A 21,655-nucleotide genomic window follows, 5' to 3' on the forward strand; every position below is an offset into this window, starting at 1 on the left:
CTAAAACCATGCTGAGAAACTGACAGAAAATTATTGTGAGTTATGTATTCATAAAATTGTTTGAAAACAACCTTTTCGATTATTTTACTGACAACTGGTAGAATAGATATAGGTCTATAGTTGTTAGAATCAGACTTAATATCCTCCTTATATAGAGGTAATACTTTGGAAATTTTCCACTTGTCAGGAAATTCCCACACCTAATGGGTAGGTTAATTATATGGGTGAGAGAAGGCACGATTTCAAGACAAGCTTCTTTCAAAAGCCTTTCAGAAATACCATCTATGCCCCTAGCCCTGACTACTCGTAGGGAACTCACTAAACGGTGAACAACACCGCAGTGAGTCTCGTTCAGGGTAAAGTCAATTTTGAGAGCAAAATCTTTAGTATCTTCGTTGTAGTTCAGTGGTTGAATAGGTAACTGGCCTTTCCGTTGCTTAGTAAAAGTGTAAATTTTTTTTTAGGAACAAGAGAAACGGAAGCAGAGAATTTACCCGTCTCCTAAGGAGAATCGAGTGTCAGCTTCTGGATGGCCTGTTGGTTTTCAAGAAAAGGAAGTTTCGAAAAGGTCTGTATTTAGCTGAGCCACATCAAATGGGCAAAATTTCTTCTATCTTTCGAAGAAAGCGGTTAAGCGCACCTGTCACAAGAGCGTGACGTTTAATATTATATAAAAGATATTTACACAAGGACAGTAATATATTATTGGAGTAAAAAATTTGAATGTCTTCTTTGCGCCTCGGATTCATGACGGTTAACCCTTCTTGGAGTTAGCTTTTATTACTGTTTTTCTTTCCCCTTTATTCTCGAATTCCTTTTAAATATTGTTATCCCCTGGCTCCTAGGAGTACCTGGCCTCTGAAGGTCACGTGAATAAAGGAAAGGATCGCCATTTTAAGAGGCTCCTGAATGTCAAACAAATTCTCCTTGTCGGCACCATATGAAGTTTAAACAGAACAATGTGGAGAATTTGAAAACTGATATTAAAGTTGTAAAGGATTAAAAAGAATATCAAAACACCCAGCCTGAGTTTTGGACATTTCTTTCCCGAGACTAAAGTCTTAAGTTTTATTGTTTTTTCCTTTAACTTTTGTGTGTCTAAATAAATTAGTCTGACTTTCGGCGTTAAACAAAGGAAGTCACTGCCAATTCTCTGGGATTGATAGGTTGCAATATTTCCCCAAATCCTGAAGCACCGCTATACTGAGATACCAAATGCGCTTGTACATCTTAGCATAAGTAGGGAAAGGAAATTGAATAAAAAATATAGATCAAGAAGTAATCTTAAAAGGTAGTTGATTGCCTTAGGTATTAGACGGCAAGAAATAAGGCTGTCAGTTCGACATGGCACACGCAAATTCGTTTGATGAAGTTTAATTTAAGACAATCGAATGTTCGAAGTTCGTTGCTAGAGTTCCTCGTCATCACTTGTTCGTTTATTCGTTGCAGAAGAGAATCACAGACTAAAGCAAATCTGTTTTAAAGTTTCTTGGAGATTGCACAACAAAGAAAACTATTACTTCTCTTGCATCTCCTTTGATGCGTTCTTTCAAGTTTCTTTGTTTTTTTCAGATTATTGACGAGGTGAGGAAGCAAAGAGGACCTTTAATACACCGCCTGACCGGCGTGTCCAAAGAAGTACTTGACGAAGAAATAAAAAAAGCCATGAACGAGAGTGGATTGACCAAGATGGTAGAGGATCTTCGTCAAAAAGACGAAGAAATAGCAAAGCAACCTGAAGACAAAGAAAAAAGTGATGAAGAGATACGTGAGTTGAAAAAACGCCTTGCTGAACTGAAAAATTAAGTGGAGGAGGCAGTATTTAACGACGCTTTAACTGGGGCAGGAGGATTGTCAACCCTAGCCGTGACCTCCGCATTAGTTAATATAGGTGTTCATCATTTTGGTGGATGTTACCCTGGCTCAGCCATTATCTTATGATACAAATTTTCGGAGAAGACGAATAAAATCTTTGAAAGTTGGTGAGGAAGTCTTAGTCATTACAAATAATGGCATCCAGTCGAATACAGTTATCACCTTCATCCACCGTCAGCCAGAAATTATCGAAGAATTTTTAATAAATTGTCACCACAAACGAGAAAATCCTCCTGATAACTACTGACCATCTCTTGTTATTGGAAGTAATGGGCCAAGCAACAGCCATCCCGGCCAGAGATGTTAAGATCGGAGACACAGTGTACGTGAAGGGGAGCCATGGTTCAGAGAAGGATTCAATTCGGAGCATAAACACGTACTGTCTACGAGAAAGGTGCCTACGCCCCAGTAACCCTGAGCGGCACTATTCTGGTTAACGATGTGCACACCTCCTGTTACTTTGATGTGCTGTCCCATGAGTGGTCCCACCGAGCCATGGGCATTGCTCGCGCCCTGCATTATGTGTCTCCATCGCTGGTGCAAAGGATCGGTGCTATTGGAGAAAAAAATTGATTCCCAGGTTGGTCCAGACTAGCTCATACGATGCTGATATTGCTCGACTGAGATTAACTAAAAAATTAAACTCTTGATATTTCTAGAGACGTTTTTTTTTTAAATTTTATACTCATTGTAAGTGTGATATGCAAAACAAACAAGTATTCGTAATTGTATTGTCTGCCTTTTTTTGAATTTTCACTTTAAATAGATTAGCAGTATTGGGTGTTACATGAATATCAATCAGTAACAAAGTCGAACTTTATCTAAGTGTTTAATCCTCTGACTACCATGAGTGACCAAGACAGAATTTCTCCTTACAATATCAATCTAATATCAAGCAGACAAGTAATGAGAATAAGTAAAAATGAAAATCAAGGGATTATCAGTTGATCTAATACCAAATTCTCCAAACTAACATCATCAGAACTGTATGGCAGACAGTAAGGAGAATTGCTAAGGAGGGTTGAAGCTTAAAAGCAACAAACCAAACATTAAGTGCATTTTTATAGTGTATCACATGCGAGTGAAGTTCTGTTAGCATACAGGTTTCAAAGATGCGTTACCAGAATTCTATGCGTGGTTTTGTACGTATGAGACTTTACACAATGTTAACTTGTTCGCTAGTTAACCAACGGTCATTAAGTGGCCAAGTGTATCTGACTCGTGTCTGGCCCTAAAAAATGCAGAAATCTGTTGTTACTTTGAGAGGCTCCGTCAGCGATTGGATATCATTTTACACTGCCATGTATCGTTTCAGTTTATTATATCCTATCTAAATAAACCTCTCTTTAATAGTATCAGCAAGTACCGTGTTTATCAGCAGTGCAATTTCTCTTACCAAGAAGTGTGTTGCGGGTTTTACAACTCGCTCGGCCGAATTAACGGGAGGTACCAAGCCTCTTCTCTTTTTATTCTTTTTCTCGAGAGCTATTGCAGCTTCGACTACCACAACACTTCAGATCTCTTTCTTTTTTAGCGAGGAGTATCAACGTATTAAATACAAAAATCACAGACATGTTTAAGTGTAGCTAGCTGACCGTGGGATTTTCCATAGTGTATCCGTTCATTTTGCAAAGGGGGAAATTGGGTGGCTCGCTCCGAAGTACTTGTCGAGCACCAAGGAACCAATTAAACGCCAATGATCGAGCTGCGCACAAGAATCGCGCGCACAAACAGGATCTTCAGTGTGGGCAAAACCCAAGGTCAGTTTTACCAACCCAAACATGACCACCTATGAAACAAATTATTCTCAACCATAACAAACGATTAAGATGTCTAACACAGTAATAAGGAAATCCGCGAACCGAGCCAAGTTCGAGCACACACTAAAAATAAAAGATCAAAACTATAAATCTACCAAACAACACGTAGGCGCAAAAGGCAAGGCGTAACAAAACAAAAAGCTTAACTGAAAAAGTCTAAAAAATAACAACTTCCAATTTTACCTCATAACAAGTGTCAAAAGATACCCAATCACTAGATTTATTGGGTTTCAGTTACACAGAAACTAGAGCCACAGGCATCCCAGAGGTCGCAAGGGCTGATCTGATTTATGACGTGTGAAATGTGAGCTGCTGGAGTCTTTAAGGTACTATAAATTTAGGTTTTCAACTTTTAAGGCTTTACTGACGTTACCTTTTTCGAATTTTTAAAATATATTACTGCGTTTTAAATTCCTTTTCAGTGCAGGTTACAATCTATGCTTAAGCTTCAGTAAACGTTAACTAGAATTCATTACACTGCATTAGTCGTAACGATAAAGTAAATGCACGCAGTCGAAGACTCTCCTTCATTTTGTCATTAGTTTGATTAGCCATGAAGACATGCTGCGTTTTACTGGTTGAAAACTTCAGGCTTGTTGTACAGCATGCTCACGTGTGATCAGCGGGGTACCCACAACAGGTCCATCTGTCTTGTATTTCCACACCAACTGTCCGTCATCAGCTCTCAGAGCATACAGGTAAGTGTCTATACCTCCTATGAACAACAGTCCGCTCTTATCCAGGCGCGGTGACGACCAAATAGCAGAATCCGTCTTAAAACTCCACACGAGTGAGCCATCAGTTTGACGAAGAGCTAAAACCTCACCTTCACCCGAGCCAATGTAGACATTTCCATTAGGAGCGACAAATGGTGACGAGAATAGTTCACCCTTTCCTGATTCGATAAATAAAGAAACAGATATATAGTTTAATAAAATGCATTTAAATTGTATTGCCAATCATCTCCTTCATGTATGGTAGCAAAGACGTCCTCTTTCCTATCCTGAATAAAATCAACCAAAAAATTCAAACAGCAACAGAGTGTAAAACAGAATTTACTCCGACATTTACTACAAAGCCTTTGTCACGTCACTGTAACTCGAGTTTGATGTCAAATTCTAAAAAGTAAAACTGCCATGACAACGCTAGCATTGTACCGGATTCTTAAAATCTGGAACTGAAAAGACTGCATCTCATGCAGATGAACTACATTTAAAGCATAATCTTAGCGTAGACTTTCAAGACATGAACTCGGAAGAGGAAGGGGACTCTTCTTTGTCACTCCTCTTAAACAAACAGTCTGTTTCTCTGATCCACTCACTTGTTCCGTGAGCATAGCACACGGAGAATTCAAACTGCACTATTTTGCTGAGCCCCGATAGCAGAGATAGAAAATATTGAAAACAAACCTTCTCTAATCCATTTGAGTTTTCCAGTAGCGGAATCTACCGCATAAATGTTTCCCTCCGTGGATCCAACAAAGAGAGTCCCGTTCAGTTTACTGACAACAGGTGACGATTGAAATGCGGAGTCGGCCTCAAACACCCAGAGCACGTGACCATTCCCAGTGTTAAACGCGTAACAGTTTGCATCGTACGAACAGAAAAATACAGCGTTGTTGTCATGACTAACGGAAGGGGATGAGAAAACGGGTTCAGCTGTTTTGTACTTCCAAATGATTTCGCCAGTTTCACCGTCAAGAGAGAACACATTTGCCCAGTCTTCAGCCATAGACCCGACGAACACAGCTTTTCCGCCTTCGAGAAGAGCAGGAGATGACCAGATTTCGGCCGCTAGATCCTTCTTCCATTTCAGAGAGCCGTCTGGATTAAGGGCATAAAAATACCCATCCAGACACCCGAAATATAGACTGCCGTCCGCACCAACTCGGGTTGAGGACGTAACTGCCCCCTCTGTCGAAAACTTCCACATAAGGTTACCGTTGACAGCACTTAGCGCCCGAAGTGATTTGTCGTCAGTCCCGCAGTAAACGACACTCTCGTCTGAGTTGAACTCGCATTTTGATCCTCCTTCATCAGCAGTTCCGTATTTCCATTTCATCTTTCCTGAGGCGGAGTCGAAAGCGTAAATCCATTGATCATCAGAACTTAGATATAAAGTGGAATCCTTTGTATCGACCTCTTCTATTAAAACCAATTTCTCACGAATGTCTTCACTTTTCTTTCGAGCGCTTTCGTCCGCGGTCTTTTCCTCTTCCCTCGTCTCTTGATCGGAAACACTGGGCTTTGATCGGGAATCGAAGGGGGGACCGTCGTCGGGCGCGATTATCTTACCATCAAGACTCTCGAGGTACTCCCGGTCGTCTTCGTTAAGCATTACGTGCGTTAACTGAAAATTTGTTTTAATATGGTTCGGGCTCCGTGAGCGGGGAATCACAATAACATCCTTCTCTAGAGACCATTTGAGAACCAATTGAGGAATAGACGCATCGAACTTGGTGGCGATCTTCCGAAGGCCTTGGTCAGATAGAACTGGATTTACAGGCAAGCCCTCTCTTTTCCATGAGTCACCTAACGGGCTGTGATTGAAGACAAAAAAAAAGCTACCGGTAATTAAAACATCTCACGAAACTAAGAGTTTTAGGGTTAGAGTTAGCCCCAAAATGTCTAGCAGCTTTGGGTAGAGAGTAGAGATTAATAATTACACCGTAAAGAGTTTTTAGGCTGACGTTTTGAGCGTTAGCCCTTCGCCGGTCATGGCGAATGGCTCGTTGACATTTCTTTACAAAACAATGAAAATAAATATCAGTTTTTGTTTACTTGATTGTTTGCGGTTTGTTTTGAGCGAGTGCGTGTGTGTTTAAGAGTATTTTATGGTTCTTGCAACATTTACGGTGGTCTCCCTCATAGCCCTTCTAATTTGTGTCACCCAAAACTATGGTGTCACACAACGATCCTACAGTGTTGCACGTTATCCAAAAGAACGACTGCTGATGAAGACTAATTTTCTAAAGGTGACGCTCGCAAGGTAAGGTGCACTTCTTGTTAAGCCACGGATCATAATAATTCTAATTATTTATTACCTATGACCCATGTACCGAATCCCATTTTGCTCACAGAATTCTCGGGTTGCGCGATCTTGGTTAAACGGATCAAAGAAGTTCTGTACAATTGATGGGCGAACTTTGGCGATCTCAAGTAAACGCTTTAGGTCTTCAACTTCGAAGTTACTAACACCAATACTTCGAATTTTCCCTGCAAAGAAAAACAAAAGATTTCCTTTAGTTTGAATTATATAGGCTCAAATTTGCATTGGAAGGAGTTTAGATTCTATATCTTTATGTTCATTCCATCAGCGACAAAAATAGATATCATAAAGTCACATGGTGTGATAGAAAGTAAAGCAACTTACCTTTGTTTACAAGCGATTCCAGCGCTTTCCAAGAGTCTTCCCATGTTCCCTTGGGCTCTCCCTGTTGACAAATCAAGTGGGCACCAGGTCCCTCGTCACAGTCCATTGAGTGAATCAACATGAGATCAATGTAATCAACCTAAAGAAATATACAAAAACAAACAACTTACTGACTGTGGCCATGCTGCAACAAAAAACTTTGCATACATAAAAAAAGCAAACATAACAGTTATTAGCATCCAATTTCTCCACAAAATATCACCCCTGGATAAAACAATAAGGTCAGGAGAGTAAAGGAAGTGACCACCAACAAATGAAGCTCTTGATTCTTAAACAAATTCTCTTTTTCAGTACCAAAGGAAATGTAAGGGAGGAGTACGGAAACTACATATGGATACTTAAAAAATGTCCACCCATTTTTCTCTTCTGATTGATCTCAGGCGACATAGACATTATTCTTTGTTTTGCTCAAGAACATTTCATGCTAAACAGTAAAAGGGCTGAGATCTGCAGCCCTTTGCATACCTTAAGCTTTGTAAGTGACTCTTCCACAGACTTAAGAGTTTCTTCAAAACCAAGAAAACGTGGATGAACTTTGGAGACAATGAAAACCTCTTCCCTTGGTACTCCACTTTCTTTTACAGCCTCTCCCACCTGTTCCTCGTCGTATGCTTGGGCAGAATCAATCATTCTGATGAAGAAAACAAACATCACATACTGAGTGGGATATGGAGAGTCCTCATGGTTCACCCATTGGAGAGATCCTTTTCTTAAGCCCAAGCTAGAATAATCGCTCAGTATTGCAATCATGGGCAGCAAACTTTATTTCCACTGGTGTTTTTTCCACCATAGAAAGTAAAGGTCATGTCTTACCAATTCCCCACTGGTCTGTAACTTCCGATGCTCATTCCTAGTTAGAGTGGCTCTAAATTACTGGACTACATCTACTCCTCCTAGATGGGAGTTGAGCCCTTTAGCAGTTCCCATTGGTATGTCAGGCTTCAATGAAGCTTTGCAGGAGCCTTTTATTATTATTGCAAACTTTTTGAATCACGTATTTCTAAATCATTTGGCAAGAATTAAGCTAGAATTTAGAATTAATAAATTTATAGAAATTATTAAGCTTCACCGACTGGCAGGGACACCACAACAGCTTGCGCCAATTACTGCGGGCCCAGTAAACCCACCCATCCCACCCCAGGGGAGGACATCCATCACACGGTAATCTCGTGCGTGGGAAATTAACATCTCCTGCCCCTAACCCTACAGGAGACGGGACCTCCATTTATTCGTCCCTATCTGAGAAGACTAGAATATCTAACCATTAATTTTCTTGATGTAACAGAAAGGTTGCAAATTCTTCTCAATTATTTTAAGACCCTGAGTGTTGGTCCGGCCGGGGCTCGAACCCTCAACCTCCCGCACAACAGTCCAGTGCTCTATCCATTGAGCTAACCAAGAGGCAGAAGCTAGCCTTATCATTTCTGACTGTTGCAACTGAGATGAAACATCACTTTTAAAATAGAGCAAATTATTATCTGCTAAACATAAACTTTTACATGTTGCTTTTTCCCCAAAAAAATGTATGACAATTATCAAATATCATAGTTTAACTTGTTGTAGAGCACATTTACATTCCTTAATACCTAATTACAGAGTGATAACATTTTTGAACTGAGTACCTGTATCCTGAAGTCAAAGCTACTAAAACAGAATCCTTGGTGTCTTTAAATAAACCTGCAGTACCAAACCCTACTTTGGGTACTGAAAATAGAATTTACATGTGTATCAAATTAATTTACAATCTAGATGAGTTTATTAGTAAAGGAAAATAATTTTTCTCGACTTACATAATCATGATAAATTCACTGTTTATTATTTGTTTTAACATCAATTCTATTTCAATTGATAGAATAAGGTCTTGTGTATTGTAGCTCAAAATAAGTTTGAAATTTTTTAAACTACCTGAGTTTGTTTCAGCTTCTGATTATAAAATTATTTAAAACTGGTTTATCACATTTTTAAAGACTCAGTGACAAATACCACACCAGAGGAAAACTTGAATGTCCATAAATGGATAATAAACTCTTCATAAATCTATCACATAAAACAGCTTCCTTACTTTTATATCCACTAGCCAATGTAATGAATTGTTCCTCTGCAATGATTTCTCTTGGTGTGTCCCAAGCATCAGAGCTTGGATGGAAAGCCTTTGTGATTGGTTTGTTTTGTGCTTCACATTTGATTGTTTCTGGGTAAGTCTCTACAAGTTTGTTAAAGGCTTTTGTTGCAAGTACCATGTCTTCAAACACATTTCGCTGAAAGCAAGAATAGCCAGTAAAAATGAAATGCATCAGTGAAAACGCAATGTATAATGGACTGTGCAGTCTCGGATCCTCTAAGTAAGGTAAGTCCATGAAACCTTCAGGTTGATAACTTTTCAAAATGAGGAGAGGACTGAGCTAATTCCATTTGGTTGGGTTTAAAAAGTATGCTCTTCATATCACAAAGTGGTCATATCAACAGGTCCGGGGGGGGGGGGGGGTTGCTGTGAAGTTGTTGGGTGGGATTCATAGTGATACAGTCATCCACATACAGTTTACATATCAAACATTTTTAACTTAAGTCTCAAGTTGATTTATAAGATGCTTTTCACAAGTCAGTGATTTGACTTGATGTTTCAAAATGATCTTGCTGTGTGTTGCCAAAAAATATAAAAAAGCCTGAACATGGCAGATTCCTGAGACAAATGCAAATTGATGATCATATAATTGTACATTTGGCATTGAAGAAAATTATGCCACGCTCCAAATAAAATGCAGTAATATTGCTGCAAAATCATCGAGAAACATGGAAAGGATTCCTAACAGTATTTTTTAAAAGAAAGAGTAAACTAAATATAAGAATTGATGTGATATCTTACATCCTCTTCCTCATTGAGGGAAACTTCTTCTCCTTCCTTTTCTGCAAATGGATGAAACCACAAAGAAATGGCAATGTTTGGACACTCAAATGATCTTACATGATGCCACCAATGTTGTGGAATGTACAGGATGTCACCAGCATTTAGAACAACCTAGAATCATAAAAAACTTTTAATCAATAAGTTATGCGACAAATTATTGACAGAAAGCTTTTTAGAGTTTTTATTGATTAGCTTAAAAAAAAAACCAAAGAAATAAAAAAAAAAAAAAAAATTGAAGCCATCTAAACAGAAATATGAACAATCATTCAAAATTTGATAAATTTTATTCTACTATTTGTATCCAAAGCCTTGCTTCATGTGCATCAAATAAAAAAATTAAATAGCAAAAAAGGTATTGTTGCCAATCAAAACACTATGTATCAAAAAGCCATTGAAGTGATTCAGTGTGGATACAGTACTTCATATGTCTGGTCAGACTGATTGTAGCAAAACAGATGGGCAACAATACACAACACAACAGCTTATGATATCCTTGCCAATAAACTTTTAACTGTCAAGATCTGATTGTTAACTCTCCTCGAGCCACTACACATATTCTTGTACATTAGTTATGAGAATTACCGCTAGATCAAGAATTTACCTGTTTACTGGATAATGTATCGGTATTACAGGAAGAGGTTACATGTCAAACATGTTTAAAGGTTCAAAGGGAGTACCAAGATACCAAATTAAGAAAATAAATAGCACAATCATGCGACTCTCTTTGATTTCACCTGACACTCAAACATCACTGAGCCTTTTTTTAAATATTAAAGCAAAATTTTTATTATGAGCTTATGTTGATGGGAAAACATATTGAGGCACTTGAAATCTTTTATAATGAGGTCACAATTGTAGTTAGATCAAGAAATGCCAGCTTTTACTTGTAAAATATCTAATAGAGATTATCATTCCTCACCTTATGAAAAACTACTTCTGATACAAGGGGAAACATTTTAAGATCTACTGACTCAGGGTTCACTGGTGATAAACCAGGCACCGTGGTATAATTATTGGCATACAAGTATTCTCCATAACTGCTGTTTGCTATATGAACTTCCTTTACTCCAGAAATTAGAGTTAAAAGATTCTCGTATCCATCTTGATGGAGACTGGAACTTGTGTTACCACTGCTATACAACAAATGAATGCTTGTGATAGTGGACATCACTTCTTCACACTGTAGACAGTATGGAACCATGATATCTGCTGTCATGTCAGATTGTGGGAAGGGACAGTCCAAATAAACTTGTTTATTTTTGTAAATATCCAGATATTCACTCAAGTTCATGGTTTTCTTGATTGGATGTATTCTCTCATAGTGTTTTGTGAACTCCACATCAAATACAACATGGCCATATTTTTGTCTCATATATGTTTCATTTGTCCAGTATTTCACAGCAGACCAGTCTGAGGCAGCACCTCGCATTACAAGTGGCCTTCGTTTCCGCACAAAATGTCTATAAAAATCCTTCCCATTTGGAATGTAATCAATGTCTTCTACTTCACCAGTAACAATTTGAGATCCATGGTCTCCCAGTTTTTTCAAATGACCTAAAAGCTTCTCAGTTTCTTTTTTAGTGACTGAATGTTTTAGTTCCTTACTTTTACACTGTTTGTTCACATCGCTAACAGCTGCAAATGAATATTCTTTCGTATCAGTGTCGTCTATCGTTTCGCCAATCTCATCTCTCTTGTATCCTGTTTTTCCGTGGCTTCTATCATTTTCACCACTTTTTAACTGATGTTTTAAAGATTCATCTTTATCAGCAATCACATAGTGTAGTTGTAGGAGGAGAAAACCTATGGTAAATTGTGTTACCACGCGAAGAAAACTGCACGAGATCTTGGTCATTCTGAATTGAGACTATGTAATCAACTTCAATAAACAATTCGTAAAAGAAGAAGCTGAATCGAGCGCGACTACGACAAAAACTTTGCTGTCTAAAGAAGTAGCTGGCTCCAACGACGTTGATTTGTTTCAATGCAACATTCACGGGACAAAAAGTACCCCAGTCACGTTTTTTCTTGAAAAAGATCGCTTTGAAAATTAGCACGCGAGTCTTTTGTCTTCCTCATCGTCGTTTAACTGAGGCCTAGCGAGCCCATTGGAGGAAACCCCACTGCTTGCGTATAATCTTTTCTTGATCACAAAGAGGGTAGCAACACGATATACATCTGCTACACAATATTGCAGGCGTTACAAACCTCCCCAGGGTGTACACAAGAGTAAGCCTTAATTTTCTTGGGAGTACGGGGTAGAGACAATTTTGTGTGTGTGTTTGTTTGTTTGTTTTTTTCACTTTTCGATTCATTAATTATCTTTCTGAATTATATTCATATCATAACTGTAATAATGACTGATTTTGAAAGTTATGACGCTTTTTGTGAAGAAAAACGATGGAAAGAAGAAGAGAGGAAGAAGAGAATTATTTCCCCCCTCCATTCCTCCCTGGGGGAGGCTACATTAATGATTTCCAACATGGGGGACATAGAAAGAGACGTTTCCTAGACCGAGCAACCCTGGGAACGATGTTGTTGTGCGGCGCAGGCGCGGTGAAAGTCAGAAATTGTAAAAAATCTTCCTTTGGATTGCGCGACATTTTTGCATCAATTTTGGTCTTTCGCATAATTTGTGATAGGCTGTTGCGAGCAGATCAAGGCCCGGAAATTTTATTTTCCGCCGAAGACACTGGATTACTTCCAACCTCGTTCCCAGGGCCTTTTCCCTTAGTTAGGGCTGGGACCGAGGTTGGATTACTTCTGAAAGTCTGTTTCAGACCAGAACCCTATAGGCCTATTAACAGCTACCTATTCGGCTAACAAAAGCAATTAAACAGAAAGGAGGAAAAAGGGAGAGAAATTGAAGTGATGGGAAGAAAAGATGGCCAACAAAGAAAACTGTTAAATGAAGGAAACTCAAGAAATTTTACTTTGGCCGTATCATTTGCGTTCCATCGAATCAGTGGCTCTGAGCAGAAATACAATGTTTGAGAATTATTCGCGCTCTTAACACGCCCTGTTTGAAGAAGACCGGCTGATTTTCTTTGTGTCCAACACATAGTTTTGAATCTCATCAACATCTAAGCTACGATCACCAGTTCCTTTTGTTCTCAGCGCGCAAAGCCGCAAAGTATCCCTATTAGAACCAGAGGGAATGCATGTTAGGTGTTTTTTAATTTTTTTCCGTTGCCGCGCTAAATATGTCGCTTCTGTCTCCGGGATGTTATTAGCTTTTCACTGATGAGGCCTTCAAAGCATCTGTTCTCCATTCAATTGGACTTAACATCTCCAATGACATTTAAAAGACAACTTGACACCGAAAATTCCGTCTGAAGATATTCAATTTACATAAAACCATGATGAATGCCAAAATATGCACAAAAGAAAGAAACACACGAATGAACAAAATGAAAAAATTCAATAAAAAAAGTAAATGGAGATGGAAATTGTTTTTGGTTGAGGAAATATTTTGTGTAAAATTTTTTACCAACAGAAACTGTCGAGCAAAGTTGTTATTAACGTCAATCTTCATGAAAATTAAAATGAGTGAAGAAACAAACAAACAGCTTACCTTGTGAAAAGGTACTTGGGCCAGTTTGGGAAACTTCTCTAAATTCACTGCCTCGGGATCGATGGGTGATTCAATGTTCACCGTAGTGTGGTTTCGAGGATAGAAATATTCTACATACTTCGGACTAGCCACCAAGACTTCCTTTTTTCCGGCTATGAGACTTAAAAGGTTTTCATACCCATCCATATGGCAACTGGAACTTGTATTTCCACTGCTAAAAAGTAAATGAGTGCTAGCAATAGTTGGCATGACTTCTTCGCATTGCAAGCAATACGGAACAAAAATGTCTTTAATCATATCACTGTGGGGAAAAGGACAGTCTAAATAAACTTGTTTGCTTTTGTAAATCGTAAGGAACTCATCAAGGTTCATTGTCTTCTTCGCCGGAAATTCTCCCTCGTATTTTTTTGTAAGTTGAACGTCAAACACGACTTCGCCATATTTTTCGCGAAGGTAACTTTCGTTCGCCCAGTGCTGTACGGCGGGCCAGTTCTTTATTGCTCCACGCATAATAAGAGGTCTCCGTTTTCGTAAAAAATGTTCGTAAAAATCTTTACCGTTTGGCACAAAATTTAGCTCCTCAATTTCTCCTTCCATTATAATGGCGCCATGTTCTCCTAATTTCTTCATATGACCTGTCAAAATATCGTTGTTTTGTTCTTCGTTCGCTTTTTCCCCTTTGCAATATTTATATCCATTTTCTGTTTGTTGTTCTTTTGTTGATGTTGTGGCACCGTCTCGCGCGAAGCATTCGCTTTCTCCGTTATTTTGCTTTGATCTCACTTCCTTAGCATCTCTTGATGAATCATCAGCAGTGCATGGTACATCTGACAAGCTTGAATCGCACTTTATCTCGCCTTTACAAGCGTTTTCTGGGAGAACAGTTTTCTGTAGTTGGTCAGTTTTTTCGCTACGAGCTTGGGCGCCTTTTTGAAGTAAAACACTCCATAGACAGTCAAAATCTATTCTTTCCTTCTGAATAAACATAATTGCGGCCAAAGATCCAACAAAGACAGCCATCATTAAATAGCTTGTTTTGCCCATGACCGCAATATTAGATATGTAAACTTTTTGTCAAAATCGCTCGCGTGAAACTGATTCAAAAATCAGTCAATGATCGGAGTTTGAATAAATGCGTGTGGTGGTTGATCGACTGAAGAAACAACTAAAATGTATACCGGGGGGCTTAGATAATATACTCCTAACACAACAGCACCTGGCATGAGTCCTTTTGATGTATGGTAATTTAGTCATAAAGTATTGATCTGAAAGTTTCGTTTGTGTTTAGCTCCCAAGAGGATTAACATAACCAAAGTAAAGCGCGCGCTCTGATTGGTCAATTTAGCGTCTCAAGAAGCTAGAGTCGCTCTCGGCTATCGCCTCGCGCGACTCTTACGCTTCTTTCGTGGTTAGCAACCTCCCGCGTGCATCCATAACTCAATAGTGTACGCTGTGGTGTTTACCATTTGTTAATTTAAAACAACTAAGCGTCATTCAGAGATTAAATCATATTTTTCAGTAAATAGGATCATGCCCTTAAACTATAAACTAAAAAAGGAATTTTGAATATCAAAAAACAACAAAGCGATCGCCTGCAATTTACAACTGAAACAGCTGTTTTCAAGGAATATCATGGGAACACATAAATGCAGCGACTTCCTAGGATATAATGGATAAAATAATGTACATGTAGTGCGCTTTCGACTTTTTAATATGGTAACATTGACGCACATTCATGAATACTGTTACTAACTATTATAGAAGGACATCCCAGCATCCTTGGTTTCATGATTTTATTTTTTTAAGACTCGGGTTTGTGAATATAATCTTTTCCAACTCTTAATTATTGCCGGTTCGGTTTCGATTAAAACAGTTTTTCTTGGTATCAAATCAAACACTTTATGGAGTCGTCTGTTTGAACCATTTTTTCGGATATCTATCCGTGTTCGTGGTTATCACAAATCCGTATCAAAGTAATGCAGATTCCGTGACGTACTCAGGGTTCTTCTGCTCGCTTTTGTGGGTATTAATTACGAGCCGCGCGCCACCATGTGTCTCTTTTTTTTTTTCAATTTGATCCGTTTTATCGTTAGATATCGATATCTTTGGAAACGAACATTGTGTCTGATAGGACTAAAATATGACCAAACACATATAAACAAAAGATTTATAACTATATGATATATTCCTTCTTAGAATCTGATGTTAATTCCAAGCTATGTGATACGAAATTTATCTTCATGAATGATAAGAGGCGTTTGTAAAACCGACTTTTTTCCCTTTGTTGCAACTTGTGCGGAGTGGCTTTTTTAACCCTTGACAGTTCTTATTTAGCAAAGGGGGTAAATTTCTTAAGAGATTGTGGTGCAGCGTCGGTGAGGGAGTATAACAAAGTAATTTTGGTTTCATCAACTGAGTTTATGATGTAAATTGGACATCGTAAGAGTTTCAAAGCTGACGTCTCAAGACATGTCTCACAGAGACGAGTAAACATTATTATCTTTGACCATTTGAGAATACTTCTGTCAAAAAAACGCAATTATAGCTAATAAACCATTTGATAAGCTAGTGTCAAGTTACTCCATAAAGACACTCACGATTTCCCTGTAACACAAGGAGGCTACTAGGAGAAAACTTTATTTCACAAATATCCGAGAAAGAACAACTAAGCCTTCTGTTTCCTTTAGCGCAGCTCGTCATTTTTTAAATGCCGCTACTGAATGCCCTTGACGGGACTGAGTTGAACCAAGTCTTGTATTATTTCCTGCTTTACCACGCTTGTCTCTGAATTCAATTCAGACGCCGCAGTTCGCCTTTAACTCAAGACGGATTGCAGGCAGTTTTCCCTCTCCTTCTCTAAATCAAATCAGAAGTAACTTTTCCCCACTTATTTGATGCACTCCTATCGTGATTTTCACGTTCATTCTTACTAATCTTTCCAGGCTTTCAGAGAGTAAAATGGAGCGCGATGGTAAACTGTGTTAGTAACGGCAGAGGAGGAACGACCCGACCCAAGCCTCTCTCGACTTTCCGTTCCGTCGCTACTGCCCTACCTCGTGAATCGTGCTTCGGTTTTACCAAAAGGACTCCAGGAACAGGCGAATTCTTTCAAATTACCTTGGGCTTAAAAACGATAGCCAAGGTCATTTACCATTTCAGTCCTTTTTTTCTTGTCCACAGAGGAAACCTTATCAAGCCTTTCGGAACTCTTACTAACTGGTTTGAATAAACAAATACAAATTTGGTTGACCTATTTAGACGCTAAACGCTAACAAAGCGATTTAGCGTGGAATTGAGAGTTCAAACGAGGCTGAATGATATTGTTTCGCTGCGCGTTTCGCGCACAGAATTAAAACAAACAATATTATAGCTGTTTTATAATTATTATCTTTTTTAATTCAATTATGCGATTCAAGGAAAGTCCATTACCTGACTCGTGAATTCCGCGGCAAACTACACTTGGAAACCGATATCGCACTCATCGCGTATCGGTTTTAGCGTGCAATTTAACGCGGACGTGCCTCGTCAGGTCATGAATTTTCCTATAAAATTGCTAATCATTCAAGTAGCAACATGTTGATTGAGCCCAGACGATGAAAAATTGGAGGTGTATACTAAACCTATAATTATGTTTATATAGAATTATTTTCAATTTCGGTTGCAGCTCTGCATGAGAGTTAACTGAGATATAGAACTGAGGAAAGCTTGTAAAATGTGTTACTGTGTCCCAGATAGTGTGGTACCTAATAACGTTACAAGTGAACATCACAAAAAACCCTTAGATGATACAGTTAGCTTTTGAACTCCTGACATCTGATTGTTCTTTCTCCCCTTTAGCTGCTAGACACTTCCTTGTAAGCTAGTTAAGAGAATTCAAGATAACCTTTTTTACCTGAGTAGTCCGATTATGGACATAGTAGGGAGAAGTCGAATCTTGATCACTTCTGAGAGTTAATGCATCTGCCCATCAAAACCTGGTACGAGTTACCACGTACTCCACGACATAAATCAACAATTTAGTTCTTCCCACAAACATTTTTACTCGCAAAAACTTGAAGGAAATTCTCCTTCCTGTCTGCCATATGCTTCTCATAAAGTTTGTTCTGAGAATTTGATGCTGCATCACCACTTTGCTTGAGATTCTATCGATACTATATCATGTCTTAGTTTCTGTTCGGAGTGGAAGGGTTAACTAGCAATTTACTGTCTATATTTCTCAAACTAAACAATGTTCCTAATTTCCTTGTTGACATATCTGAATTTCTTGTTAACATATCACCTATTTTCTGTTGACATAACAACCATTTTCAAACAGAGTGCTCTCCAATATGTAAACTATCTAGATGGGAGATGAAAGATGAAGTGAAATTTGTTTGAATACACTCCAAAAGTTACCAAAAATGAAACATACCTGCAATGAGGTGTCTGCATACCATTACCAAACAAGAAATACAAAGAACTATACAATACCACTGCATAGAGCTGAAAGATTACATCATATTTCCAGCTTTGAAATTTAAGGTAACAACATATGTGAGAATGTTGATATCAAACACAGTATACACCAAATGCAAATATGGCATCCAATTTGAGTTGCCATTGTTCTGGACTCACTAGACTCTCACACCTGTAATAATCCTTTTGTGTTTCCACGCAAAGATGAGGCTAGTGAGTCCAGAAAAATGGCAACTTACCGGTAAGTTGGACACCATATTTGCATTTGGTGTATTGTCATTATTAATTATAGGGCAATAATGGATTATTAATAATTTAAACAATCATGAAAGTAATAAACTGAAATAAAATGGCAAAAAAAGGTTACATAATCATTGACAAATTCAGCAGAGAGGAAAATAGAAACTTACAGACAATTAAGTAGATGCTGTGTCTTGAGAGTATCAAAAGCATTGCATGTTTTGTATGATGCTTGTCACATCTCATTCAGTTTGTATTTCACGTTGGTTTTTTTTCTTTTTTATAATTTTCTTTTTAAATATGTCACATCATCTCCCTGGACCAAATTTACATTGTGAATTTGTTTCATTATAAAAATACTTTAATTAATTACTATTTCCTAAGAGAAATTCATAGATTTAATGATGAAAAAATATATTAAAAATTATGCTTCTGCAGGGAGTAACAACCGCTCCTGATAATTACTCTACATTCAAATTCATTGTAGTTTTGTTCAGAACTAATATCTGATATTTTCTTTTCCATTTTATACATGGTTCTACAGCTAGGAGTTCGGTTTCATTTTTCATGTAAAACAGAGTCAAGACCTATTAATCGTGATAAAGAGATGGAATATTCACTCTGCAATGACAAACTTTCTTCTAACAAGTGGCCTTTCTAGATAACATTAATGTAACTCAAGGGTTCCATGGTAGTTAGCTCTACAGCTAGAGTAAATTCTTACTGCCATTGAATATTGAATTACTGCCTGGGCAGACAAACTGAATTTGAGTGATTTTTAAAATGGTCCATCTCGACTGGAACCTTACTAATTTGGCATTGGATCAAGAAAACAACTTCGACTTAATAAGTTTGAGCATTCTCATTACCTGTTTGCTGGATAATGTATGAGTATTTTACGGAGAAGTTATCTGTTAATCACCTCTAAGAGTTTAAGGTATATTTGAGCTGACAGATTGTTCTTGATTTCTGGTAGAGATCAACTGCCTTCAAATGTATGAACAACAGATGGGTAGGGTGAAGGGATAATTGAAGGCAAAATTGATAGGAAAATGGATTTCTAGTGACTAAAAGAATGGGCTTTCTTAATCAAGTTACCTCCTCTCCTTTGGGCCAAAGTTTCAGAGCATTTTTCCCAATTGAAAAACAATTTGTGCTTCTAAGAAACTAAGGCCATTTAACAAAACCAAAGGATTATGATTGCTATCTGGATAGTTATGTATGCTGTGAATGGACAAATTTACAACAAGCCCTTGAAGAATCTGCAGCTTATTCCTTTTTTTTTCCCCTACTATTGATATGAATAAAAACATTTGAATTTACAGTCATGTGCTTTGTTGTAAATGGTTGTGTCTCATTGATAAAATTGGAGTCATGATTTCGATGATTTACAACCTTTAAAATTAAAATAATGTCTGTTGTAGATCATAATTTATATCAAAGCTCGAAGAACTGATCATCTGTATCCTGAACTGCAGTTTTCTCCTTTCTTACATGCCTCTTTGATGCAAGAACTTGTCCTCTTTGTCGCCTTGAAATTCCAGCTTCAAGTGGTCGAAACAAATCATCATCAGATGTGAGACTTCTAGAGTGTGCTCTATCTAAATCTGCAATAACTTTAGGTCCTGAAACAGTTCTGTGCACAAAAAGTGTTTCATTGACTTAATGGCTTGTATTGAATGATCAAAATGAAACAATAAAAAAAAAATCATACCATTTTGTTCAATGATATATACACATTAAATCAAGTTAGTCAATGTGTCCCTTTGGGTATAAAGTGTACTTTCAATCAATATACATTTCTGTGTAGTTTGGGTGACCAGTTAGTCTGTGATTTCATTCAGATCTTTTAGCATTTTATTGCTTTTGATGTTGGAGTATGGATACTAATCATGTTGTTTTTCAGTCCTACAGGTTTTCAGATAATATGAGGGTATCAATCTGAAGCCAGACTGTTTTAGCCTTGCAGTCCCAACTTGAACTGACTGACATGCATGCCTCAATCTCATGCACTGGGTAAGAGAGGTCTTGGGGGTTCACTCACTCTGATCTGAATTCCATGGAGAGATTTTTTAATAAATTGCAGACATTACATCAAAAGAAATGAGTCACTAGATCAGTACTGCAAGCCATGCCACCATTTGAGGTTCATATGTATTATTATACACTGGACTTTGTTGATCAAAAACAACCCATTTCCTAACTTTCCTAATACTAGTTGCAAGAGTACATAGCATATAACCATCATTGCTCTTGTTGAGTTGTAGTCACATTATTTCAGTTTCCTTCTCTCATCATCATCAGAACTTACCTAAGTTTCTCAGATTCCTTTTTAGAGCTTTTTATCCTTGCATCAAGTTGCTCCAAAAAACTGGAAGCCGTGTTTTGTTGTTGACTCTTCCCTTCTATTTCTTTAGATCCATCGAGGGATGCATCGCACAAAGAATCACTTTTCTTTGCTATATCACCCCTTGCATCAAAACTAATTGTGATTTTGTCTTCATTTATTCCACTATCATCTGTCCCTGATTCATCTTCAGAAAATTCCAAGTCTTCCACATAGTGTTTTGAGTCCTTCTTAACTGGAATTTTTAGGATTTTAAACAAGTGTATATTATCATTGGCCCAAATTTTGTTTGCTCTTCTCAACTGCTCAATCTAAAAGATATAATGTAGATATTAACTTCTTAACTCATTGACAAAAAAAAGTTTTAACTGTAGCTATTAAGTCTGATAAGTAAATGGAGAGGTTTTCCACTGTGATTAGTTTGGATTTGGTTTAACAACAGTCTTGTATGGAAAGCATAATTGAATTTTTTTTGTTCTTATGCCAAGGCATGGACACATAGTTCATAGGCTCAAGTTTTACATCTCAATTCCCAAAAAATTAAAGAAAACCACATTTACTGTTACATTTAAAAATGAGAAAATGAGCCTCTAGAGATACTGAGCAAGATAAGCTTGAAATGGTCAGAATCCATTCATCTCAAGAGAGGATGTTGGGCAAGAGTACCACCATATAACCCCAGACATTAATTATGCATTCAGACTAGTTGACTTTCTTTTTAAAGTTTTGTCGTGAAAGACAAAGAAGTGGAATGCATAATTAATGTATGGGGTTATATGGTACTCTTTCCGGATGTTGTACTAAGCATTGGGATCTGTAGTTGAATTACTGGAACACTTCCTGAAGTGGCTGTAGAGGCCACTCTGCACACTACTGTATCATAGCTTTTAAATTACAGCTAATGGGAATCGGAAGAGTTGTGAAATAAACACAAAGCAAATACGTAGTCATTGTTCGAAAGCAAAAAATGTAAAGAAAATAAAAGATCACTCCAGATGAGTGGTAGG

At 37.8% G+C, this 21,655-nt stretch overlaps 2 protein-coding genes, 1 long non-coding RNA gene and 1 pseudogene across 5 annotated transcripts in view; 2 read left to right on the top strand and 2 right to left on the bottom strand.

The window, feature by feature from the left end:
* Positions 1-463: 463 nt before the first annotated feature.
* LOC148740754 (uncharacterized) lies at positions 464-3,770 on the top strand. The gene is made up of 2 exons (XR_015990631.1): positions 464-568; positions 1,573-3,770. It is a non-coding gene; the product is annotated as an uncharacterized LOC148740754 (long non-coding RNA).
* On the top strand, positions 1,892-3,770 carry LOC148740755 (sonic hedgehog protein-like; annotated as a pseudogene).
* LOC111337205 (uncharacterized) lies at positions 3,180-14,824 on the bottom strand. 2 transcript variants are annotated; one of them, XM_022943460.2, is made up of 9 exons: positions 13,607-14,824; positions 9,991-10,143; positions 9,190-9,385; positions 8,750-8,831; positions 7,593-7,758; positions 7,068-7,206; positions 6,739-6,910; positions 5,105-6,234; positions 3,180-4,590 (listed from the first exon to the last, which is right to left on the bottom strand). In XM_022943460.2, the coding sequence occupies exons 1-9, from the start codon at positions 14,648-14,650 to the stop codon at positions 4,283-4,285; spliced, it is 3,390 nt and encodes a 1,129-aa protein (XP_022799195.2). In that variant the 5' UTR covers positions 14,651-14,824; the 3' UTR covers positions 3,180-4,282. The 2 variants fall into 2 exon arrangements, with proteins under 2 accessions (XP_022799195.2, XP_022799196.2); XM_022943461.2 differs by lacking the exon at positions 13,607-14,824 and adding an exon at positions 10,952-12,224.
* A 3,199-nt stretch (positions 14,825-18,023) lies between these two features.
* LOC111337204 (lysM and putative peptidoglycan-binding domain-containing protein 2) overlaps positions 18,024-21,655 on the bottom strand; it is a 4,448-nt gene continuing 816 nt past the window's right edge. Inside the window, exons 2-3 of one of the 2 annotated variants that reach the window (XM_088730320.1) lie at positions 20,613-20,959; positions 18,024-19,845 (exon numbers count right to left, since the gene is read on the bottom strand). In XM_088730320.1, coding sequence (XP_088586446.1) covers positions 19,758-19,845; positions 20,613-20,959 — 435 coding nt within the window. In that variant the 3' untranslated portion in view covers positions 18,024-19,757. Of the gene's footprint in view, positions 19,938-20,612; positions 20,960-21,655 lie in introns of both variants that reach the window. The other variant, XM_022943458.2, reaches the window with a different exon arrangement.

Source organism: Stylophora pistillata, chromosome 1 (assembly GCF_964205215.1).
Source record: "Stylophora pistillata chromosome 1, jaStyPist1.2, whole genome shotgun sequence".
NCBI lineage: Eukaryota > Metazoa > Cnidaria > Anthozoa > Scleractinia > Pocilloporidae > Stylophora > Stylophora pistillata.